Here is a 26,917-nt window from a genome sequence, read left to right as displayed (position 1 = left end):
GAGTAGAAACCACTGTGGGGATGACTACGAACTGGCGTGGAGCATCCGTCAGCGCCGGATTAAGTGGATCTCCGTGTAATCACCGGGATGGAGAGCAGGTGTGCTGGTGATGGCCCAGCCCGGGGGTGTGGCTACCCGAGCATCACGCATTCCACAGACACAGGACCACGGACCATGACATTATTAGTCTGATAGATAAAATATTGGGTGGCTAAATAACTACTAACAAATTTCACTGACATATACATAACTCAGTTTGTACACAACATATGATAAAGCTTAAACAGAACCAAACTGCAGTGAGTAAGTCAGGCCAGGAAAAAGGTTTTTGGCTTGTTATCCGGCCCTAAAGAATAGAATAGAATAGAATTCAACTTTATTGTCATTGCACATGTCACAAGTACAAGGCAACAAAATGCATGTTGCATCCATCCAGAAGTGCTTCAGCAATAATATAGATATATACAGAATATGGATCTATTATAGGTGTTACAATGTACACAGTATAAAGGTATGTTATGAATATACTATACTAACTATAAGTATGTGCAGGCTACAGCTGTAGTGAGTGTACAAGCTATGTACAGCTTATAATAATAATAATAATAATAATAATAGTAATAATAGGTTACACATATGGTTATACATATGAAAACTAGATATACAATTGTGAGTATTAAGAAACTGTTGTAAAAACTATAATTATTGTATTGTACAGTATGAATACAGCATTTACAGTGGTGCAGGTGAGATCAGTGAGATTTATGGATGAATGATACAGTAGTTATATAAAGTGCCAGTGGTCAGGAAGTCCAATAACCATTCATTGTGAGTTTTGAACGCTGAATTACGTCAGATCGCTGTTCTGGCGTAGGTGTTGTTATTGTCCAGGTGTCAGAGGACAGACTGCATCCTCTGTGCTCCTGTTCTGATGGTATGCAAATTGGTGGGGGTCCAGGGTGGGGGGTTGGGGTGGGGGGGGGGGGGGGGGGCAGGATTTGAGGTGTGCTGGGACCAGCCACTCTAAGCGCTTTTAAATGTTCCTTCCTTTTTAAAATGCCAGCCTTTTTAATGAAGGGATATTTTTTACAGACTGTTCGTCCATAAGAACACATCGTGGTGAAATCAGATGCACATTTTGAAGTCCTTCTTCTACACATTGTAGTTTCAACACGGTGGACATCACATTGAGGTAAGGCTCTTCCGTTTCCTTAGTAAGTCCTTAGCATTTCTCCTATCCACTTTCCCTTGACGCCAATGAAGTAAAAGAGGTTAGGAATAGGAGATAGGAGACATAACTACTCTGTGTGTCTGTTGACTCAAAGGTATTAAAGAGGCTCAGTTTGAGTTTGTGACTGAAAGTTGTGATCAGGAGTATTTGTGCGGCTTGCCTTGTGGTATATGTATTTGTAAGTTTCACTTTCATGAGGAGAATATTTAAATGAGTCATACAAAGTCTGTAGCTCACAATTTCCTGCAAAATACACAAATTAAGGTTGTTAAAAAAGCACATGTTATCACTGTTGTGATTGTGATAGTCGCTACTAGGACAGTTTATTTTCAGGAGGGAAAGATGATATCAGAACAAATGCATAATTGGCACTTTGTTTGTACTGTGGCTCTGTCCTAAAACTGTTCGCCCAGTCCTCACACACAGTGTTTAGAGGCAAGCCTCACATATTGTTGCTCAGTAACACTGTTTTCATGAAACAGAGCAGCAATGAACTGAAAGGAGTTTTTTTCTTTCCACACAACAAGCAACTTGTCGAAGGTGTAACAAATAAAAGTGTTACTGTGTTAGATTATGCCTGAATGTTACAATGTGCTGTCTCTTATACCAACACAGTAAACACCAGACGTCGGATAGATGTGCAGATCATGTCTATATTGGGTCAGTCGTATCTATATGACATCCAAACTAAGTCTACAATTTGGACGTCCAGCTATGACCCGTCTTGGACGTCAGCATTTGAACTTTGGACTGGGTCGTTTTTTGGATGTCTATGTCAGGTGCAGGAAATTTATATGACTAACAAATATAAAATTGTTTACAAATATCAAAACTTTATACATATGAATACAGATTATTTAAATATCGTGAATTATAATTTTACTGAAATTTCATTTACCCTTAGCCAGCAGTTTTAAATTTCCCTCAATGTCGCCTGCTCTGGCCCCTGGAAGACAACTGGCTATGGTTGCTGGTGACTCTACCTTCACATGTCTCAGAACAGAGTCGGGTTGGTGGTTGTCGCGGCTCTGGGTCAGTTTTACCCAGTATTTTGAGTTGTCATGTTTTGGTTTGATTTTGTAGTTTGTATTGTATTTTGATTCTTGGTCTTTCTTGACTATTATTAGAATTCTATGTTTCAGTTTATTTTGGTTAAGGGTTTAGTTCTTAGGTTTTGTTTTGGTGTCCACGTTTTTCCTGCAGGTGTAGTTCAGAGTCTAGTCTGCGTCTTTGTGTTGTTATTTCCTGCTTTACTTTGAAGGTTCATGTCCATGTGTGATGTCAGCGTGTTCAGTTTTACTTCTCCCTTGTCTCGTTAGCCCTAATCTCTCACAGCTGTGTCTCCCTCCTGTTTTCCATTCCCTGATTACTTCCCTGTGTATTTAAGCCCTGTGTTTGCCTTTGCTCAGTGTCGTGTTGTACCCTCAGACTTGCCTGTGTGTTCCAGTTTGTGGTTTCACGGTTTGGTTTTTGTGCCAGCAATAAAGCTGAGGTTTTCAGTGACAATTCTGTCTCCGAGTCCTGCATTTAGATCCTCATCTCTGCCTGCCCGCACACAGAGCCCTGACAGTGGTGTACCTGGGGCTTCTGTTTAGGACTATGCTTCCTCCTCGCCGCCACCCAGCCGCCCTGTTTCCCCTGCTGCTCGGGGCCTGCCAGGGGGAAGCTAGTGGGGCCTATGCTATCTTCGTCTGCACTGGCTACAGGGGCCTGCCTGGCTACGGGTGTATCAAAGGTGCAAAGCCAAGTCTCCAATTCAGTAATCCTGGCCTCCAGAGCTGCAAACATGCTACATTTGTTACAAGTATCATTACTGCTAAAGGAGGCCGAGGAGTAGCTAAACATCTGACACAATGAGCAAGAAAGTGCAGGAGGGACAGGTGAAGAGGCCATGCAGCTAGCAAGTTGGCTACAAGCTAAGCTAAGCTAGCGAAACAGTACAGAGACAGTGAGTGAATACTTTGCCTATAAATTAGGCAGTGAGTACACAGAGAGTGTGCTTCAGATGAAGCACGTGAAGATTATACTATGAAATAAGAAGATATCAAGTTTTTTATTAAACTGCTACGCAGATAAGCTACACAAATATCCACCGTGTGCTGTAACAGGAAGTGGTACTCTAACGCAGAGAGATCGAACACCAAGTGACAGCGCCATCCAAAGGGTGGTGTAAATATGGTATCTAACCAGATTCTTACTCTGGATGGCATTACCTTGGCCTCCAGTAACACTGTGAGGAACCTTGGAGTCATTTTTGACAAGGACATGTCCTTCAATGCACATATTCAACAAATATGTAAGACTGCGTTCTTCCATTTGCGCAACATCTCTAAAGTTAGAAATATCCTGTCTCAGAGTGACGCTGAAAAACTAGTTCATGCATTTATTACTTCCAGGCTCTATTTATTTGGACATTTTACTGAGATACTTTGTTTTTTAAATCTCACATGTATCAATACTCAGGTTATTCAATCAGTTTGGGAAACATCTTTATCTGTGATCAGCTGATGTATATCAGTGTGTAGCTCAGTCTTCATTATCAGTACTAGTGCGTACCGCTTCAGTTGTAGTAACCCTAACAATGAACTATTCAGGAAGTCCTGAAGTCCTCTGCAGTGTCCCTTTAAAGCTGTCACCCGCTCTTCCAGCCTCCCCAAATTTCTCCAGTGCAACCAAATAACCTTTTCAAAATCATCACAGGCTATACACACACACACACACCCACACACACACACCCACACACACACACCCACACACACACACCCACACACACACACGCTCACACCGGGGAACTGAAAAACTCCAGCTTTTGTTCATTTTAAAATTTGAAGAGTGCTTCTTCACTTTGACCGTGATGTATCGACACACTCACCCCCACAGAGCCAGCTTAATGTGCACTTAGTATGCAGGCCGGGGCCTCATTAAAATGCAAAGTGTGTTCTGGGAATGAAAGAAAAAAACAGTTGCTGCGCCGTAAACATGGAACTGTGATTTGCTCCAACGAGGGGAGGGCCAAACAGAGCCAGGCGCTTCATCCTTCCCTCTCTGTGTACAGTGATGTCTCAATCATGAAGAAGTCAGAGAAGTGTCTGAGGACCCAGGCTGAAGTGAAGCAGAACACAACAGGACCAGGATGGCTTTTGAATTATGCAATTTGATACAGAGAAGCACTGTTACACTTTTAGCTCTGGGTAATCTCTCAGACATGGCTTTTCTCTCTAACTTGTGTAACCATCCTCCCGCTCTCTCACACACACAAATACACACTCATTCCCTTTGTTTTTTACTTACTTACAAAGTGGAATCCTTCCTCTGCCAGTCCCACAGTATTAAATATGCAGTGCAACGCTGTCACGTCAAATACTCTTGTTCCTTAAAGTGCACCAGGCCTAAATGTGATGCTAATAGAAAGAGAGTGGACCATTTAGTGAACACAAAGTATTTGCTTTGGTGATTTATTAAAAACACACTCTTCACATTGGGGTGCCGTTGATGCCGTTTCTAGCATCCTGTGAGATTCTACCGTCGCATTTTCTGCAGGTCAAAACGCACAATGGAAAAGAAATACTGGAAATATTTTTGTGTGCAGCTTCACATTTCACTTTGTGTTTGTCTCAGTGTGGATCGTCAAAGCTAGAAGAAACAGTATTAAGCTTTCAGTGAGAACATACAAAATGATTTCTAGATGAACAAGTGTGTGCGCAATAAGACTGTTCATGAAGTTGTCACTGTGACAAAAACATTAGTGTTTGTTTGTTTTCTTCTTTCTTGATTTAACACCAAAAGAGTCCATAAGACCATAAATGAAATGTAGGAAATGCAAAAAAAATAAAATAATAAAAGGAAAGTATTACACATTATGACTAAGATGGCAAAGTAAGGCAAAAAGCACAATAACACTAAAGATTACATAAATATTTAAAACAAACCCTTAAAACCAGCATTAGAATAAAATAATAAGATAACTGTCTCATTCTGGTATCTGGTAAAAGAGGCTGCTGGTAACAAACTGCCCAAAGTTACAAGTCATTGTCTCCACTCACAGACTGTTAGCTGACTGATTGTTGTCTGTTTTGTCTACTTTGGTACCTAACATTGTGTTTATTTTAACCTTTGTGTGCGGCGCTTCTGTCTGTCTATGAAAAGTGCTTAATAAATAAACTTTAGTCTATGAACAAAGCTGGAGTTTGTTTCCTGCTCATAGTTTAGGGTTACGAAGCTCAATAATGAAGAAATCATTCCTCTGAAAAAGTCGTGATACGGAGTCTGGTGACTCTGTGTTTATGTTTTGTGTTAATATTCAGTGATTTAGTTTTTGGGTTATTTGTTATTATTTGTTATTATTAGTGTTCTTGGTCCTATGTTCATGTTTCCTGTTTTACTTTGGCGAGTCTTGCGTCCTGTGCATCAGTATATTCTGTTTTGCTTCCTCCCAGTCTCGTCTCATCTGATTGGTGTCAGCTGTGTTCCCTTTCCTCGTTTCCTTGTGTGTGTGTGTGTGTGTGTGTGTGTGTGTGTGCTTCCCTTTATTCCTTGTCGGATCGTCTGCATTACTTCTGCATTCTCTCCTGTGTGTCACCGCCTGCGTTTCCTCAGGCATTCCCTCCGTGTCTCCACGTCTCAGGTTTTCTAGTTGTGTTTCAGATTTCCGGTTTAGATTTCCCAGTCTAGGTTTTCTTTGTTCTTTTCTAGTTATCCTCCTGTTTATCTGTAACGTTTGTTCAGCCCTAAATAAAGGCTTTTGTTCATATCCACCTCATCCCCGTGTGTCTGTGTTTGGGTCCTCGCTCCCCTAATTCCACGCTAACCGTGACAGTGAAGTGACTGAAAAAGCCGCCAAACTCCAAAGAAGAACTTTTGAAGACATTCAAGCCTCCAACTTAAAAATAACCAGAAATTCTGGCTTCTTGGACCCTAAACATGAAGAAATGAAGAGTGGCTCCAGAGTGCTGCACCGAGTGTGCTGTTTGTTTGTGTGCAAAGCGAAACCTTTGATACCTGTAAGACTTTTTTTTCTGTTTTTTGATAACATGTTCCATGATAAACTTGCAGTAAAGAAATCAGTTGCTGCTCATTAGATTCTTGTGAAAATAAATAAGAGTGAGAAATGATATTGATCCAGAAATCACAGGAACATCTAAAGACAGACCACAGTGATGTGGATCACGGCATCAGTGGGATCGTTGTGCCTTTAAGCTTCACTCCAGATAGCAGATACACATCTCCTGACACATGGAGAGCACATGATGAACACATGAATGCTTTAATGAGCTGAAAAGGCCCCAAAACATCAACAAGCCCATGTGAACTTTTAAATATGGCTTTCCTTTCCTCTTATTTCTTTTTGCATGCATGAAACTGTGTGTGACGTCTCCTGTGTAGACACTGTGCCTGTTCATGCAAAATAAATTCATGCATATTTAAGAAGGATGCAAATGAGAGTGCACCATGAACAGGGCTTTTAGCTTGAAATTTAATTACAAGTGTACTTCCCTTTGCAAATGAGTTTACTTTTCCCTTCTGTCTCTTTTCTTTTTCCCTCCTGGATCGATGTTATGAATTCCAAATCTGGCATGACGGTTTGAGTAGAAATAAAATGCCCATCTCATGTTTTATACAACAAAGTGACTTTTGTTTCAAAAGGAAAGTGAGACAGAGACAGAAAGAGAAAAAACACAAAAGAGTTTGGTCTTTCTTTTGCTTCTTATATTTGCACATTCTCAAACTGATGGTTTTCTATGTCGGTGGTGCGACTCACCTTGGCTCAGAGATGGGAGGATGTGCTGTCAACTGCCTCTCTCCCTCGTCCTTGGTGACCTAGTTTCTCTGTTATGCTCATTACTACGTTCAAACCAGAGCTAATGTAGGAGACTTGACCCTTGAGGCGAGGTCAAGGATGCTTCAAAGGCCATCTAGTGTTCCCCTATTTCAGCTCCTTCAACGCCCACGTTTTTGTCCTTCTAGTTGTCAGCCTCTTTAGATAAGATAAGATAAGATAAGATAACCTTTATTAGTCCCACACGTGGGAAATTTGTTTTGTCACAGCAGGAAGTGGACAGTGCAAAAGTTATGACGCAAAAATTAGAATACAATAAGAATAAATACAGTACACAGCTGTACAGAATAGAATAAAATAATATACTATATACAGTAGAATAAAATAGAATAAAAATATACAATAAGATAAAAATAGAATACAAATACTATATACAACTGAGTAAAAATACAACGATGCCAGAAAAGATTATTGCACTTAGTGTTATTGCACATGTGTGGATGTGTGTGCTTGATCAGTTAAAGTCTTTGTTGTGGAGTCTGACAGCAGTGGGGAGGAAAGACCTGCGAAATCTCTCCGTCCCACACCGTGGGTGCCGCAGTCTCCCACTGAAGGAGCTGCTCAGTGCTGTCACAGTCTGCTGCATGGGGTGGGAGATGTTGTCCATCAGGGATGACAGCTTAGCCGCCATTCTCCTGTCACTCACCACCTCCACTGGGTCCAGAGGGCATCCTAGAACAGAGCTGGCCCTTCGGATCACCCTGTTCAGTCTCTTCCTGTCCCCAGCAGAGATGCTGCCGCCCCAGCAGACCACACCATAAAAGATAGCAGAAGCCACCACAGAGTCATAGAAGGTCTTCAGGAGTGGGCCCTCCACTCCAAACGACCTGAGTCTCCGCAGCAGGTACAGCCTGCTCTGCCCTTTCCTGTAGAGGGCGTCTGAGTTATGAGTCCAGTCCAGTCTGTTGTTCAGATGAACACCAAGGTACCTGTAGCTGTCCACAGCCTCAATGTCCATACCCTGGATGTTCAGTGGTTGCAGTGGAGAATGCTTGTGCCTGCGGAAGTCTACCACCAGCTCCTTGGTTTTACTGGCGTTGATCTGGAGGTAGTTCAGCTGGCACCAGTCCACAAAGTCTTGAGTCAGTCCTCTGTACTCCTTGTCGTCCCCATCAGTGATGAGGCCGACTATTGCAGAGTCATCAGAGAACTTCTGCAGGAAGCACTGGGTGGAATTGTGGGAGAAGTCTGCAGTGTAGATGGTGAAGAGGAACGGAGCCAGAACCGTTCCCTGTGGGGCCCCCGTACTGCAGACGACCCTGTCCGACACACAGCCCTGAGTCCTCACATACTGTGGTCGGTCGGTGAGGTAGTCCAAAATCCAGGTAGTGAGGTGATGGTCCACTCCAGAGTTCTCCAGCTTGTCCTTCAGAACCGAGGGAAGAATAGTGTTGAAGGCACTGGAGAAATCAAAGAACATGATTCTCACAGTGCTTCCAGCGGTCTCCAGGTGAGCGAGGGAACGATGTAGGAGGTGAATGACGGCATCATCCGCTCCAATGCCAGGCTGGTAGGCAAACTGAAGTGGGTCCAGTGATGAGCTTGTTAGGCGCCGAAGCTGAGCCAGGACCAACCGCTCCAGGGTCTTCATCAGGTGGGATGTCAGAGCCACCGGCCTGTAGCTGTTGAGGTCCTTGGGGCGTGAAGTCTTTGGCACTGGTACGACACAGGAGGTTTTCCAGAGCTGTGGGACTCTTCCCAACCTCAGGCTCAGGTTGAAGAGGTGCTCCATCACCCCACACAGTTGGTCCGCGCAGGACCTGACGACCCTCGAGCTGATGCCATCTGGGCCCGCTGCCTTCTTGCCATTAATCCTCCTCAGTTCCCTCCTAACCTGGGTGGTTGAGAGAGACAGGCTGGAGCCTTGTGTTGAGTGTGTATTGGATGCTGTTGTTGGGGGTGGGGAGGAGTGAGCAGGGTGAATAGAGGAGGTGTGAAGTGTCTGAGGTGTCAGAGGTGGAACAGCAGCAGTGGGGGTGGGTGAGTCTGCAGCCGATGTTGTAGACTGTCTCATGGTTGAATCAAATCTGTTGAAGAAATGATTCAGTTCATTTGCCCATCTCACATCCCTCCCAGGCAGAGAGTTCTGCTGTTTGTGGCCTGAGATAGTTCTGAGGCCTCTCCAGACTTCACCAACGTTGTTTTGCTGAAGCTGGTTCTCCATCTTCTGCCTGTAGCTGTCCTTCCCATTCCTTATCAGTCCCCTCAACTCTCTCTGCACCCTTTTCAACTCCTCTTTGTCTTTGGATTTGAAGGCCCTCCTCTTCTGCTTGAGGACAGCTTTAATTTCTGGGGTAATCCAAGGTTTGTTGTTGGAGAAACACCGTACAGTCCTGGTAGGTACGGTGTTATCCACACAGAAATTAATATAGTCAGTAATGCATGTAGTAAGGCTGTCGATGTCCTCTCCATGGTCGTCACAGATCACCTCCCACACAGTCGACTCAAAACAGTCCTTAAGAGCCTCCTCGCTCTCCTCTGACCATCTCTGCACTGTGCGGGTGGCTGGTGGCACCCTGCGCACTAAGGGCTCATACACAGGGACAAGGTGCACCAGGTTGTGGTCAGATTTGCCCAGTGGAGGGAGAGGTGATGAACTGTATGCCTCTTCTGCATTGGCATACAGTAAGTCCAGTGTTTTATTGTCTCTGGTTGAGCAGGTCACATACTGGGTGAAGGTGGGCAGTGTGGAGTCCAAAGAGGCATGATTGAAGTCCCCTGATATTATGAGAAGGGCTCTCGGAGATTGTGTTTGCAGTCTGCTGACCACTGAGTGGAGAGTGTCACAGGCTGCATCCGCGTTGGCCGAGGGGGGGACATACGCTGTTATTGCGATAACATGCGAGAATTCCCGGGGCAGATAGTATGGACGCATGCTAACGGCTAACAGCTCAATGTCTCTCCTGCAGAGTTGTTCTTTCACAGTGATGTGCCCAGGGTTACACCATCTGTCGTTCACAAAAACTGCCAGTCCCCCTCCTTTCCTCTTACCGCTCTCTCTCGTCCTGTCCGCTCGCAGCATCTGAAATCCCGGTAGTGTCACGCTTGTGTCCGGAGTTAGCGGTGTTAGCCACGACTCCGTTAGCATCATGATGCTACATTGCCGGTACTCCCTCTGTGACCAGGTTAGCGACGTGAGCTCATCCATCTTATTGGGCAAAGATCTTACGTTTCCAATGATTACAGAAGGAAGAGATGGTCGATAACGTCTCCTTCTCGGTCGACGGCGCTCCTTCCCAGCACGACACCCCCGTCTTTTCCTCCTCAGCTCGCTGGGAATGTCGGGTCTGTCCGCCGGCAGTACCGCTGCGGGACGCAGCGCTAACAGCTGATCCTTACTGTAAACAAAGGATCCCTGCTCTGGGTCCCCAGACACGCGTGAAAAAAGTAGAAATAAACTAAGAAAAATGACCAGAACTAGCACAAAACGGTAGAACATGGTTGCAGAGTCTAATTACTGATACGTTAGTTATAAAAAATTACGAGAAGAAAAGATAAGAAAGAAAGAAACTCAGAATGAGCAGAGCTGCTGTAACAGGCTGCCGCACACGGGGGGCGCCGGAAGTCAGGGCCTCTTGCTCATCAGTGTCTGATACCATCTCTCCCAGAGTGCCAACACCCCTCCATCAATGCGTTGTTTACGTGCTTGCACCACCAGAAAGCTTGGGACGAAATCAAATCCTTTGAAAGCTTAATTCTCTCAGGTTTTAATTTCCCATTTAAGCAGTAGGACTTGGATGCCCAGTTGTCATAAAAGTGAATACGATCCTTATTTAAGCCCCGGATAATTTACATCCACCAGCTACTTTATGGGATTTGATGACCAGTAAGAGCTTTGAGGGGACATTATAGCACAAAGTGACTCTCTGACTCTGTTTTTAGGAGGAGCCCATTTGAAATCTTATGCTGCAGCTCTGTGTCTTCCAGGGGAATTGCCTGCAGCACGTTAGCATACTGAGAGAAGCCTTATAAATATCCCTTAATCTCATTCCCTTTTCCAAAGGGCAGGGAAACATCTTTTGAGCTTGGCCAGTGAGAAATCGCCTCCTTTTGTCGATACTAATTTGGGGTCCAATGTAATGCAGGGTGGAGTCGGTGAACCAGCAGGGGAGAGGGATCAATACAAAGAATGGAAGTATTTCCAGTAGTTTGATGGCTGGTTAGTTAGATGTGTGTGTGTGTGTGTGTGTGTGTGTGTATCTATATAAACTACCAGTCAAAAGTTAGGACACACCTTCCCATTTAATGGTTTGTCTTTATTTTCATGACTGTTTACACTCTAGATTCTCAATGAAGGCATCAAAACCATAAATAAACATGTTTTATATTTAAGATTCTTCGTAACTCTGTGGTCCATCCTGAACCATCTCCATTGGGTTTATGTCAGGTGACTGTGGAGGCCAGACCATCTGGCAAAGCACTCCATCGCTCTCCTTGGTCAGACAGCCCGTGCACAGCCTGGAGGTGTGTTTGGGGTCATTGTCCTGTTGAAAAATCAATGATGGTCCAAAAATGCAAACTGGATGGGATGCATGTTGCTGCAGGATGCTGTGGTAGCCATGCTGGTTCAGTGTGCCTTCAGTTTTAAATAAATCTCCATCGATGTCACCAGCGGTTGCTGGTGACACCCCCCCCCCACACACACACACACACCATCACACCTCCTCCATCTCCTCCATGCTTCACGGTGGGAACCATGCATGTAGAGACCATCGTTCACCTTTTCTGCATGGAGACACGGCAGGTAGAACCAAAGATCTCAAATTTAGACCCATCAGACCAAAGCACAGATGGTCTAATGTCCACTCCTCATGTTTCTTGACCCGAACAAATCTCTTCTGCTTGTTGCTTTTCCTTAGTCCTGGTTTCTTAGCAGCTGTTTGACCGTAAAGGCCTGATTCACACAGTCTCCTCTGAACATGTAGAGATGTGTCTGCTGCTGGAGCTCTGTGTGGCATCTATCTGGGCTCTAATCTGAGCTGCTGCTAACTTGTGATTTCTGAGGCTGATGATGAATTTATCCTCAGCAGCAGAGGCGACTCTTGGTCTTCCTCTCCTGGGGCGGTCCTCGTGTGAGCCAGTTTCATTTTAGTGCTTGATGGTTTTTGCGACTGCACGGACTGGCTGTTGTTTCTCTTTACTTAGCTGATTGGTTCTTGGGATTATATGAATTCTAACAGTTGTCAAATAGGTCTGTCAGCTGTGCACCAACCTGACTGCTGCACAACACAACTGATGGTCCCAACCCCATGAAGAAGTCAAGAAACTCCACAGATGAACCCTGACAGGCTCACCTGTGAGGTGAAACCATCTCAGGTGACGACATCATGAAGCTCATTGAGAGAAGGCCGAGGGTTTGCAGCTCTGTCAACAAAGCAAAGGGTGGCAGCTTCTTTTAGGAATCTAAAATATAAAACATACTAGTGTTGAAAAATACTTCAGTACAAGTTGAAGTACTGATTCATTTTTTTTACTCAAGTAAGAGTAAAAAAGTATAGGCTCTGAAATGTACTCAAAGTAAGAAAGTAAACAGTAACTCTTCAGAGGAAATATGTAGAAAAACGAGAAGCTCTATTTTCTTTGCCTCTAAAAAGGAAAATGTGAACAGTCAGGGGTCAAAGTTTGATTCAGTAGGTGGGGGACCCTAAACTAAGTGTCAATGGCTCAGCACGAGGAAGAAAAGCACAATTCATAATAATTTATATTGAGGGGTCCAGTAGATTTTCTTAATATACAGCCTGTGATCAGCTGACCAGCTGCTCTTTGCAGATTTATGCACCTGAATTCAGCCAGATGTCAGCAGATGTTTCAGGAGTTGTCCTGGCTGAGTTGCATTCCCTACGCGGGCAGTACGCAGGCAGTTTCTGCTGCCTTCATACTAGATGGTCACTGTGCACCAGTCACACACTGCTCTTTACTTTAAATCCATCACAGTGCAGCAAACTAAACTGTTTATGTTTCACAAAATATAAGGAGTAGAAAGTCCAGACACTTGTTTAAAAATGTACGGAGTCAAAGTCCAAAGTTGTCAGAAAAAAACTACTCAAGTAAATTACAGATACCCGAATATTCTACTTCAATACAGTAACAAAGTATTTGTACATGATTACTTCGATTCACACAGGAAAAGAAACTGAGTGGGTTTGTTCTAAGAGGGTAAAGAACAATCCCAAAACGGAGCATGCAAACTCTGCAGGCACAACATTTATCAGTGTAATAGGTGGAATAGGGCAGCTGTTGAATTTGCACATAAGGACCTCATATGTCCAACATGTCTCATCTAAGCATAATTTAGTCCTCGTACCCTTATATATGTTGTTGAAAGATGTTCACACAATTACAATAATTTATGTTGAAATGAACGGAAGCAGCCATGTTTACAGGTCAAAAACTGCTGCACTGTCCACTATTTTGTGTCTCGCTTTGGAAACGTCGGTGTGGACTGGAGTTCTATACTTTAAAGGTAAATACAAATTATGATGCCTCAAAGGCATTTATGTCATTTATCTTTTATGTTTCCTTTAAAATAATTCATTTATATGTATTTAAGTTAGAAAGAACAGTAAAAAGGTCAAAAATGTTAAATGTTAAGATTTTATTTTGAAGGTGAACTTGACAATAACCTCACTTCCTGCTGGATTACCTGTATTGGTTCATTTCCTGATTACTTCCTCTTCCTGGTTGCTCTGAGAGGGAGAGTGAGGCTCAGCCACATCCATCCATTTGGAAACATTGTTCAGGCAACGCCTTTTCACCGCTTGTCAAATGAAGGTTCTGAGAGGAAAAAGTCAACTCTACTCTGACTCCTGTATTCACTGACACAGGTTTAGCTTGGTGTTTAATCAGAGTCGCTACACTTTGCAACAGAACACTACACAAAATTAAAATAGCAGTGAGAAAGGTCAAAAGTCCATATATGTGACCTTTACAGAGGTACCAGCTTCTTACTGGTGATCCAGCAACACTAAAGCTAAACACAAGGTTAGCCAACATTACCCGATATCAGACAAACCGATCATCGAATGAGTAAATCAGATATAATCTGACTGAAGATTACTTGCATGTCTTTAAACCTAAATTAACAGACCGTTATAGACTTGCATTAGCGTCTGTAGTAAGTCGTGGTGCCAGCTGTAAGTTAATGTGGGGACACAACCGGCTTGTCAAGACATGCCTGCTGCCACAAAAACATTTTCTTTTCTATATATTTAGTTTTGATTTTTCTCCTGAAAAGTACTTTTTTTATTATTAATGTGGCTGCTCGATAGGAAGTGTGTCAGCACAGTGACAAAGGAAGTCTACAATATCTGGGGGAAAAAATTCTCAGAGGCTGAACTGAGAGGTTTTATGGAAAGCCAACAATTTGTTTTAATGTAGTCATTTTTGTTCATTTTTGTCCATTTCTGTATAATTTGTAACTTTTCTAGCTCAATTGGTGGTGGAAATAACTTTGTTTACCAAAGGAAAGGACAAAAATCAGGCACAGTGCCACAGCTTACCATATACTTCAATATTATGTGAAGGTAAAAGAATATTGAAGCGTTCCACTGCCGGGTAAGCAGGAAAGCTTCACTCTTGTCTCATCCTGAGTGTTTGTTAACAACAGATTGACTGATGTGTGTTGTGTGTGTTGTGTATTGGGGACAGCTGTTTCAGTGTGAATGGTCACTTCAGTGATACAGTTGTGTAATTTAATTTGTTTGAGATTCCTGAAAATTCAAACTATGTGACGTCTGCTATATCTGTGTTTTTGGAAGAAATGTATGAATTATGTACAACTCAGATAAGCTTTCTGAGGCTGAGCCTAACATTTAGTTAGCAAGCTGCTAACAACATGAGTGAGATAAACATATCAGTGAATAAATAAATAAAATGTTATTCATATAGCACCTTTCTAGACAGAATCACAAAGTGCTGCACATAAAATAACAAATAATAAAAGGGTAAAACAGACAATATAAAACAGGCAGAAATTTAACCAAAAACAATGAACCTATAATTCACATTTCAACAAAAATATGTTTTTTCATGGGAGGTTTTACTACCACACACAGACTCTGCACACACACTGTGCCCAGTACAACCTGATAGCTCTTAGCTGGCCACCAAACTCCACATTTTAACGTTAAACGCTCACCAGCACACTTCACCTCCCTTCACTAAGTTCATCTAATGTTCCCACTCATCCAATCAAACATCCTCATTCACGTCTTCTCTCCACTCTCTCCATCCCATCCTCATCTCTTCCTCCTTTAATTCAAGTTTGCATTGTTTTCATCAGTAAAGGAATTTTTAAATCATTGTTTAGCACTTAACTAGATCACACAGAGCAGCATAATAAATGCCCCATTTAAAAAAACATAATTTAAATCTAATGGCACTATAAGATGCTCAGAAATTGGGATTTTATTCATCTTTTTACATATTCTTGTGCAAGTGTAATCTGGACTGTTCGTTAATAGCACTTTTCTACTCTACCTGAGCACTCAAAGTCCTCTATCTTCTTCTTGTTCATGGATGTCATGACAACGTCTCCCTCTTTGCTGTCTGTACAAGCTCGGTTCTTCAGTGTATCCAAGAGGGATGAATACCACCATCCCTGCCCCCTCGGGGCTTGTGTTGGTATTGTGTATTGTGGGCAGATTCACATGGCCCACAGTTGGCAGCCCACAGTGTGAAATGCAGGGCATGTCTGGGCCTCCCACGGTGCAGGACCAGGTCAAGTGTGGAGTGTGGACAAGAATGGTTCTCAGAAAAGCAACTTATTTCCACTCAGTTGATGTTGCAGATTTCTTACATCACATATCTAACCAGATTCTTGCTCTGGATGGCATTACCTTGGCCTCCAGTAACGCTGTGAGGAACCTTGGAGTCATTTTTGACCAGGACATGTCCTTCAACGCACATATTAAACAAATATGTAAGACTGCGTTCTTCCATTTGTGCAACATCTCTAAAATTAGAAATATCCTGTCTCAGAGTGACGCTGAAAAACTAGTTCATGCAGGTCTGTAGATGACGCCATCAACATGGCCCTACACTTCATCCTGCAGCATCTGGACTCCCCAGGAACCTACGCCAGGATCCTGTTTGTGGACTTCAGCTCTGCCTTCAACACCATCCTTCCAGACCATCTCCGAGGCAAGCTTTCCCAGATGAATGTGCCTGATCCCATCTGCCGGTGGATCACTGACTTCCTGACGGACAGGAAGCAGCACGTGAGGCTGGGAAAGAATGTCTCTGACTCTCGGACCATCAGCACCGGCTCCCCTCAGGGCTGTGTTCTTTCTCCTCTGCTCTTCTCCCTGTACACCAACTGCTGCACCTCCACCCACCAGTCTGTCAAGCTAATCAAGTTTGCAGATGACACCACCGTTATTGGGCTCATCTCAGACGGGGATGAGTCTGCCTACAGGAGGGAGGTTGAACGTCTGGTGTCTTGGTGCAGCCACAACAACCTGGTGCTGAATGCCCAGAAGACAGTGGAGATTATTGTGGACTTCAGGAAGCACACAGCCCCACTCCCCCCCATCATCCTGACTGACACCCCCATCACCTCTGTGGACTCATTCCGCTTCCTGGGTACCACCATCACCCAGGACCTGAAGTGGGAGCCCACCATCACCTCCGTCATCAAGAAAGCCCAGCAGAGGATGTACTTCCTGAGGCAGCTGAAGAAATTCAACCTGCCAACACGGACGATGATGCAATTCTACACCGCAATCATCGAGTCCATCCTCACCTCCTCCATCACCGTGTGGTACGCTGGAGCCACTATCAGGGACAAACAGAGACTGCAGCGTGTTGTGCGCTCTGCTGAGAAGGTGATTGGCTGCAGACTCCCATCTTTGCAGGACCTGTACACCTCCAGGACACTGCGGCGTGCAGCCCGGATCTCAGCTGACCCTTCTCACCCTGGACACAGTCTGTTTGACCTGCTCCCCTCAGGCAGGAGGCTCCGGTCCATCCGCACCAGAACCTCTCGCCATAAGAACAGTTTCTTCCCCTCTGCTGTCGGACACATGAACAATAAACGTACGACTGTCCCCACCACTAACTCATGACCCTACGCTGTGTTCACTGCATGATTCCATGTTTTGGCACTGATCACCACCTGCACTCATGCATATATCTTTCTACGTAGCACTTTTAATTCTTATTCTGACTTTTATTTTTTCATGTCTATTTAAGCGCAATTTATGACAGCATGTTTGCACTGAAGCACCGCAGCAATTTCCTAATGTTGTAAACCTGCTCAACATTTGGCAATAAAACCCATTCTGATTCTGATTCTGATTCTGATTTATTACTTCCAGGCTGGACTACTGTAATTCATTATTATCAGGATGTCCAAAAAACTCGCTGAAAAGCCTTCAGCTAATCCAAAATGCTGCAGCAAGAGTCCTGACAGGGACTAGAAAGAGAGAGCAGATTTCTCCTGTTTTGGCTTCCCTTCATTGGCTTCCTGTTAAGTCCAGAATTGAATTCAAAATCCTGCTCCTCACATACAAGGTCTTAAATAATCAGGCCCCATCTTATCTTAATGACCTTGTAGTACCATATCACCCTATTAGAGCACTTCGCTCTCGCTCTGCAGGCCTACTTGTTGTTCCTAGAGTATTCAAAAGTAGAATGGGAGGCAGAGCCTTCAGTTTTCAGGCTCCTCTTCTGTGGAACCAGCTTCCAGTTTGGATTCGGGAGACAGACACTATCTCTACTTTCAAGATTAGGCTTCAAACTTTCCTTTTTGCTAAAGCATATAGTTAGGGCTGGACCAGGTGACCCTGAATCCTCCCTTAGTTATGCTGCAATAGATGTAGGCTGCCGGGGGATTCCCATGATGCATTGAGTTTTTCCTTTCCAGTCACCTTTCTCACTCACTATGTATTAATAGACCTCTGCATTGAATCATATCTGTTATTAACCTCTGTCTCTCTTCCACAGCATGTCTTTATCCTGTCTTGCTTCTCTCACCCCAACCGGTCGCAGCAGATGGCCCCGCCCTTCCCTGAGCCTGGTTCTGCCGGAGGTTTCTTCCTGTTAAAAGGGAGTTTTTCCTTCCCACTGTCGCCAAAGTGCCTGCTCATAGGGGGTCATATGATTGTTGGGTTTTTCTCTGTATCTATGAAGCGCCTTGATGCGACCTTTGTTGTGATTTGGCGCTATATAAATAAAATTGAATTGAATTGAAAATTGAATAAACTTGCTCACACAACATTCAAGAGATTTACGTCTCCCTCCTTCATGTAAACCACTAAAAATAAAATAAAATCACATTAACCACAGAAATCCACAGAAATCTCATTTCCCTATGTGGTGTTTCCTTATTATGAATGTGTCAACAAACATGACCACGTGGACCCAAAGTGGGTGGGTGTAGATGAACTGTGGAGCTGTGTGGGGAGGGCGAACCTACACTTACACTTATCCACACACACCGTGATTGGGGGTGATTATACATTATCCCTATACTGATTTACTATTGTCATTCTTGATCTGAACATTGAGCATCTCCAGTTTGCTAAAAACCTAAACCCCAGGCAAGCTCATTTTTATTTTACTTTATAATTCTGCTTTTGGCCAAAGAGTCTCAAATCTTTTCTTGACTTCTGGTTACATCTATAACTTCCTGCCATCTATGTAGCCAGACGGGCCTTTTCCCTACTAATTCCAGAAAGTCTGACACCAAACTTTTCATTTGGTGTCAGACCATCAAACCATGGAGAAATGGCTGAATATTGTTCAACAGAGGCTTGATGTACTGCGGCCAATCAGGAGGATTCCTGGAGTGGGTTGAGTGTCTCAAGGGTGGTTCAGCCTCAGGGCTCACAGGTTTTGATTCAGTAGTTGAATGTTGTAGTAAGTCATTTCTGGATGGCTCTACAGTATGTGGGTCAGAAGATGGGCTTTCTTCAGCTCTCGGGGTCTCAGCAAGATTAGCAGGCTCACAGCAAATGTCCTGTGCCTCGCTATCCATAACTTGTTCCTCTTCAATAGGTACACGTTCTCTGAGGTAATCTCACTCTCCTCCTCAGTAGCAGATACTGCTGGGACAATAGGCTGGTTGATGACTGGAACAGGTTGCTGAACAGTGGGTAAGTCAGTAAGCATTGTGAATGTGACAGGTTCAGCAGATAAAGGAACAGGTAGGTATGAGAAGAGTTCATGTTCATCATCATTGCCATCATCATGTACAGGAGACACAGGTAACAGAGGTGGTTTCCTCTTTTGCTTAGTGTTTCCTTTTTGGAAAGAGGTAAATACCCACATAGCAGTGAGAGATCACGGTGTAAGGCTCTTATGAGCATTTAAAGACAGAGATTGATCAAAAACTAACACAAGATTCTGAGCAGGAGCTTTTACCATCAATGAGAAAGAACCCAGATGTTGTCTAATTTGGGGCTTGATACTCTCTGGAGGAAGAATTAAACACTCAGGCTTGTCTGCGTTCAGCTGCAGAAAATTGTTTGTCATCCAACCATTAATTTTCTTAAGTCCATCCATTAGAATGCATAATTTGTCTAACTCAAAACGTTTAAATGAGATGTATAATTGGATATCGTCTGCACGCTGATGGTAATGAAATAATTTTGAAACTGCTAATGATACGGCCTAAAGGCAGAACATATAATGAAAATAACAAGAGGCTTAAAACCGATCCTTGTGGAACACCACATGAAAATTCAGCTTCATGTGACTGAAAGTTTCCCACTGAAAACAAAAATGTTATATCCACCAGAAATGAGGTGAACCATTTTTGGACAGATGCAGATATCTGATGATCAATGGTTTCAAAGGCTGAGCTGCAACAATATGTTTATTGAGATTTTATAACACTTAGAATACAAATCAAATAAATCATACACAGGAATATGAAAAAAAAAAGTTTAAAAAACAAAAACAAACAATCAAAAAACAAAACAACAACAACAAAAACAGATGGACTATACCAAGTGTCATTCCACCATATCCCTCACGGTTATATCACTCCGTTATGTCTCTCCGTTATGTGACTCCAGGTTCCCCGGATTCCACCAAAACTTGTGAAAGGTCCACTCCTTCCAAGTATAATATAAAAGGTTTCCAGACAATTTCAAACGGCTCCTTCTTCCCTTTCAAAATATAGGTTATCTTTTCCACAGCCAGAGATGAGGACATGTCCTGTAACCAATGCTCCAGTTTTGGTCTATCAACTTTTCTCCAATACAATGCAATTAGACATTTAGCAAGAGGCACATATTTATGAGGGTCATTATTTCTCTTTGAATTGTTGGAGATGGTGAACAAAGTCCCAATATAAATAATTTGGGGTCTGGATTTAGAGTTCTATTTAACATAGTATTTATTGCTAAAGTTACCTCCCTCCTAAACTTCGGTATCTCCTCACATTCCCATAAGCAGTGGAAAAAAGTTCCCTTTTCTATACCACATTTCACACATGTATCCAGGATATTATTATCAAATGAATGTAACTTAACAGGGGTTAGATAAGTTCGCATGGACCAGTTAACTTGTAAAAGCTGCAATCTTGTGTTAACGGTTTGAGTATGACCTTTTAAGCACACTGATTTCCATTCCATTCCATTCGTTCTGCCGGCCAGCAGATGATTCAGTAGAATTGGAAACAAATATGAGATCTTCTTTTTTCTTGTGCTGCCATGATTAGTGCCTCTGTGCTGTCTTTCAGTCCAGCTTTGTTCTTCCGCTTAGCGTACAGCCTCAGGGTTCTGGACTTGGGGTGAAACCATCCATGCATGGTAAGGAGCTTTCTTGTCTTTATGTCAGTGGCTTCTATCTCCTCCTTTGGCCAACTTATTATACCAGCTGGGTACCTGATCACGGGCAGAGCGTAGGTGTTGATAGCCCGGATCTTGTTCTTACCGTTCAGCTGACTCCTCAGGACTTGCCTGACCCTCTGCAGGTAGTTGATGCTTCCAGCTTTCCTAGCGGCCTCTTCATGGTTCCCATTCGCCTGCGGGATCCCCAGGTACTTGTAACTGTCCTCTATGTCTGCAATGTTGCCTTCTGGTAGTTCGATCCCCTCAGTTCTGACTACCTTCCCTCTCTTTGTTATCATCCGACTACACTTCTCCAGCCGTATATCCTGGTGGTGTGGATCAGTTAATCGATGTCCCGTTCACTCTTGGCATACAGCTTGATGTCATCCATGTACAGGAGGTGGCTGACAACTGCTCCATTCTGTAGTCAGTATCCGTAGCCAGTCTTGTTAATGATCTCACTGATGGGGTTGAGGCCTATGCAGAACAGCAGTGGGGACAGAGCATCTCCTTGGTAGATCCCGCACTTGATGGTGACTTGTGCTCTGGGCTTGGAGTTGGCCTCTAGTGTTGTCCGCCACATCCCCATTGAGTTCCTGATGAAGGCTCTCAGGGTCCTGTTGATCTTATACAGTTCTAGGCATTCCAGGATCCAGGTGTGGGGCATTGAGTCATAGGCCTTCTTGTAATCAATCCAGGCAGTGCACAGGTTGGTCAGCCCTGTCTTGCAGTCTCGGCTGACTGACTAGCTAGGGCAAGTGAGCTCCTACGTTAAGAAGTGGCTCGGACTTCCCAAATGCCTCAGCAGCGTTGGACTCTACAGCGACGGGATACTGTCATTGCCTATCCCTAGCCTGGTTGAGGAGTTTACTCACGGACGCCCGGGACCCCATAGTGAGAGGCACTGCTCCCACCCTAGCAACGGGGAGAAAGTGGACCCCAGCCACATCTGTGCTACAGGCGAAATCCGCTCTTCGGGCATCGTGACATGGTGGGTCACGACCAACAGGGCAGAGGAGCATTTGGTCTTTTCGCAGCAACACCTCAGTGGCAACAGGCATCTGTAACCGAACGTCGAAAAATGGTGGTGGAGGAGGTGCGTCGTCAGGAGGAAACAGCCAGACATGCCAGAGCCGTGGCGCTGGCCAAACAGGGTCGCTGGGTGAATTGGGAGAGTGTGGAAAAGAGGAAACTCATGGAGTGAAATCTGGGGCATGGAGTCTAATAGACTAAGTTTCATCATCCGAGCGACATACGATTAATGTGTGTGTGTGTGTGTGTGTGTGTGTGTGTGTCTGTGTGTGTGTGTGTGTGTGTGTGTGTTAATCCCCGTAGGGAAATTACTCCTCTGCATTTAACCCATTCACCCAGTGAAGCAGTGGGCAGCCACCAATGCAGCGCCCGGGGAGCAGTGTGTAGGGACGGTACCTTGCTCAGGTGTACCTCAGGGTAGCCGTTCAGTGGAGTCGAACCCCCGACCTTCCCCAATAAATCTGCAGCTGTGGTTTGGAAAGGACCCATCCTGCCCCCTGTGTACAGTCCCAGCAAAACTCAAGCACATCTTGGTTGGTTGTAGGACTAGCCTTACTCAGGGCAGATACACATGGAGACACAACCAGGTTCTCGGGTGTCAAGCTGAGAAAGTTGAGTGCAAAAGAAAATCCATTAACGCTCAACCTTTCATGAACCAAGACGAGCATCAGTTTTCTTTAACATTTGTCCGGAAATGAGACAAGCCGAAGACAAGCCCCTCAACCCCAGACTTTGGCCAGCTGAAGGTCGCCAGGGATTGGCAGATGCAAGTGGACTTGGATCAGAGGCTAATTTTTCCCACAGAGATCATAACAACAACTTTGCGACCAGATCTCGTCCTTTGGTCTAACTCCCAAAAACTTGCATAAATCTTTGGGCTGATGGTACCATGAGAGGAAGCAATTGAGGAGGCGTTTGAGCGCAAGAAGCTGCGGTATGCCAACTTGGCAGCTGAGGCAGAGGACAGAGGTTGGAAGATCAAGGTGCGTCCGGTGGAAGTGAGGTGCAGGGGCTTTGTTGCCAGTACAACAGCAAAACTGCTCAGAGAGATTGGGATCAGAGGACAGGTGCAACGGCAGGCTATAAGAGAACTAGCTAACAGTGCTGAGAGGACCAGTCACTGGCTATGATTAAAAAGGGCTGACATCACTTGGGCAGCTAAGGCAGTCAGCTAACCGTGAGAGAAAATAAATATTCTGCTCTTCTCCCCTCTGCTCTTCTTCCCTTTTCTGGGAGGCAGTGGGGAGGTAGAGCACACAGCCCGATCCGGCGGGGAGGTGTGAGAAGCCAGATCGGGCGCCCCCTTCCGACTCGTCTCTCTGCTCTCTCCTATCTTGTCCCTTTTCTCTTACTTCTCTCGTTCCCCTTTTCTATCCCTTTGAAGAAGTGAGGCTCCATAAATGCTAAAGAGGTAAGTATTATTTCTCAGTTGCAGTGAATAGATAGGAGAAAATAAACCGTAGGAAACTAAACAGAAGAAAGAAGAGAAATAATAATTTAACATAAACCAGTGACACACTCCAGGGCCTGATCAACCCTGGCAGGGCCTCCTTGGATGAGGGTGTCTAGTGATAATGACCGAAACACCCGATGAATCCAAGGTCCACTACTGATGATGTGTCCCAAATTTAAAATGATAATTTAGATCAGATCTCTAATCCCTAAACCTAACCAAGGAAGGAAAATGGCAGATTAGCCTGGGTAAAAGACCGAAAGTTGAGGCACACAACGATGTGTGCTGCTGGCAAAGTTTCTGGGCTGCCTTTCTTCATAACAGCCATCCCTCAAGAGTCTCTCCATCTAAAGCAATGCTTTATCAGGGACTGTAACATCTAGTCCTTTTTACTGAATCAGTGTCTTTGGTGTTGCATCGTTGTGAATTGTGTATGTGGCTTTTTACCAGCCTTCAGGTGCATGGAGTTTCATTTTGTTGTAATCATCCAGTTGAGAAATACCTTAAATCACACTAGGTGGTTTCATCAGCTAGTGCCACACAGAAAATACTATTTAATTGCTCACAAGAAAGTCAGCAATCAGATTAAATATGGTTCTTTGAAACCACTGTAGTGCTTGAATACAAAGAGAATAGAGTGTTTCTATTTGCTGCCAGGTTAATTGTGTACAGCGCTTTTGAGTCTTTTCAGTACAGAGCTAGGTGGATCATTATGTGCAGAGGCAAGATAGAGAACTCTATTAAGCAACTCAGAGCACAAATCATTTATCATTCAGTGCACTAGAATATTTATACAAGCATTTAATTTAGTAATGAAAAGCCTTTCAGCTGCAAATTAAACAGTACTCCATCTTTAAAAAAGAATTTAGCTTACTTGCTTCATTTACTTAACAAGATTTGACCCAGCATCTCTCAGGGTTTAATAGCTAAGCAAATACGGACAAAGTGGATGTAGGTAAGTGGATGTAGGGCAGCCTTTCTCAAAGTTCTTCTTCTTCTTCCCAAACAAACCTGTTTGGGTCGGTTTGTACTTGGACCGAGTCATTTGTTCTGTCATTTGTAGTACACTTCTCATATCCACCTCCACCTACAGTTACTCGCTAACGCTTTCTTGCACAGTCATTAATGCTGTATTACCTCAGTGCAAATGCACACGGCTCATCATCATCCAGCAGCTCTTTCATATCTTCAGTCTTGGTGCAATTAAGCTCAGAAGCAATATGCAGTGCAGGATACGAATCTCCTTACATTCATCTTAAACTCATTTACTGTAACCAGCCTCAGAACTCTTCACCCATACTTAATATCATCAAGTCTTAATTAATATTGCTGCTTAATTAAACACTCGTATACTCATATTTAAGGAATGTAGCAGGAGATTGAGGAGGAGGGAGGAAGTTCTCATCCGTGCTAGTAATTGTCTTTGCCATTAGCTTGATTCTATCTGTCACTGCATCTGGCTGAGATGAACTTTCACTAATGTTGAGCCCCTCCTGGTTTGCACAGGGGCTCCACAATCTGTTATCTGGTGCCTGCAGAGCATCATATTTAGCTCTATGGGAAGCTAAATATCAAATACTTTTTACATCATTTGATGCCTTACATTTATTTGTTTACTGTAAAATCCACTGGTGTGGTTTCTTCCAAAAGCTGTATAAATAAATCAGTAAAAGTACCAGTAAGGTGCACAGGTTTGCTCAACTAAAGCTGAGACGTGGTTCCACAATTCAAAAGTTAAAGTTTCTTGTTCTGAAAAACACACATTCAAAGAAGGAGGGAGACGGACTCAAATGCAAAGTTAACCTTAAATTATTAGTCGCACATGTCGCTGCTCAAGCAGCAGAGCAGCAACGCTGAATGCAGCTGACCCAAACAATACCAAAGAACAAAACAAAAAAGACTAAACGAGCACAAACAAGCACAAAACAGCAGTAACATCAGGCCAGCTGAACTACTCCACCTAGACAGGAGGGAGGGCTTCCCGACCCCACAGGTGACACAACAACAGTATGATTCTCACCTGGGAGGTAAACTTCACACCCGAGCACCAACAGGAGACAGTTTGCAGGAGTGGACTTGTGCACATGCAAAACACACCAGGAAATGTGACGTTCAACCATCACGTGACACTGACATCAGCGTAGGGCGCTTCGTTGCTTCCGTGTCACTCGTCATGTTTCTGGTCATTCTTATTAACAGTCTTAATGTTTTTGCAGGGCCAGACAAATAAAGCACTACTTTAGAGGCAAGCACTTCAGTTTTTGTTTCATTATAATGTATAACTCTGCATTCTTGTGACCTCCAAATAAGGAGCTTATGGGATCAGCAGTGGCATAAATATTGCTAATGTCTCATTCAAAGTCTGTCTCTTTGAAACATTACATTGTATTTATGGCTGGCAATCAGTATTGATACCCTTGTGAGGCCTTGCCAGTAGTAATGCAAATTGATGCCAAGTGGAAGAGAGGAGAAAATCAAATCATGAGACTGAGCAGGATGCCCAGGAGCTAACCAGGCAGAGGCAGAGGGACACCTGAGCTCTCCAATATGATTATTCACTGGGATAATAGATCCTGCCTAAAACACAGCCTCTGTACACGACACAAATACTGAACAACATTTCAACTATTACAGTGTTACCGTCAGACTTCAAAGACAGACGCTAGCACCCATGCAACTCTGGCTTCTCATATTCATATCACACACATGTGCCAACAGTAAATGAAACAAAGGCACAAATACAGCAGCTGAAATGAACTGACACACACGCAGGTGATATCTAATTCAAGCAAATGTCCCATCTTTACCCTTTAGCGGCGGCCTGCATTATTACTGCGCAATATAAATGACTTTGAGGTGATTCTCAGTTGGCCATGAAAACACTGGATGATGGACAGTATTAACACTACAGCCTTGCAGGGTGGCTGACCTGGTATATGTGTAATTAATGACATTTAAATGTTCTGCAGCCTGGCACACAGGGTACTGACTCTGCCTGTGACGATGTGTTGCAGACACACGGGGGAGCGGGCCCAGTAATTCGTCCTGTTGGTGCAGACGGTGTTTGTGAGAAGTGAGGTAGCAGGGACGTGAGTGGATGAGTCACCAAGGCTGGATGCCATTAACACAGGGCTCTGAGAATAAAGAGGAAGAATCTGCAGTGAATTGGGAGCCTGCAGAGGACAGGTGTGATCTTTTGGTGAGATGGTATTGAGGTAGGCTCCTTATTGCAATCCTTTTTTCAATGAAATCACAGAAGCTGACATTTACGTTACAGAGCTTGGATCACACCTTGAAGTGTGTGTGTAGCTCCATTCATTTCTAAGAAAAACACAAAAAGAAGTGAACAGTGTTTTTTATTGATGAAGTCCAAAACTCTCCTGCTGGTTCTCACTCCAGCCAATCACAGCAGATGGCCCCGCCCCTCCCTGAGCCTGGTTCTGCTGGAGGTTTCTTCCTGTTAAAAGGGAGTTTTTCCTTCCCACTGTCACCAAAGTGCTGCTCATAGGGGGTCATATGATTGTTGGGTTTTTCTCTGTACCTATGAAGCGCCTTGAGGCGACTTTTGTTGTGATTTGGCGCTATAT

General features: G+C 43.9%; 1 protein-coding gene across 1 annotated transcript in view; it reads left to right on the top strand.

Annotated features, from left to right (window-relative positions):
- Positions 1-21,912, top strand: part of LOC309715974 (uncharacterized protein) — a gene marked incomplete at both ends in the record, with an annotated part of 77,355 nt that extends 55,443 nt beyond the window's left edge. Inside the window, 2 exons of the mRNA XM_082549506.1 lie at positions 16,171-16,509; positions 21,651-21,912. Coding sequence (XP_082405632.1) covers positions 16,171-16,509; positions 21,651-21,912 — 601 coding nt within the window. The remainder of the gene's footprint in view (positions 1-16,170; positions 16,510-21,650) is intronic.
- Positions 21,913-26,917: the final 5,005 nt, after the last annotated feature.

Source organism: Aulonocara stuartgranti (assembly GCF_965226115.1).
Source record: "Aulonocara stuartgranti genome assembly, chromosome: 2".
NCBI classification, from domain to species: Eukaryota; Metazoa; Chordata; class Actinopteri; order Cichliformes; family Cichlidae; genus Aulonocara; species Aulonocara stuartgranti.
This window is presented reverse-complemented; position numbering and strand designations above follow the sequence as displayed.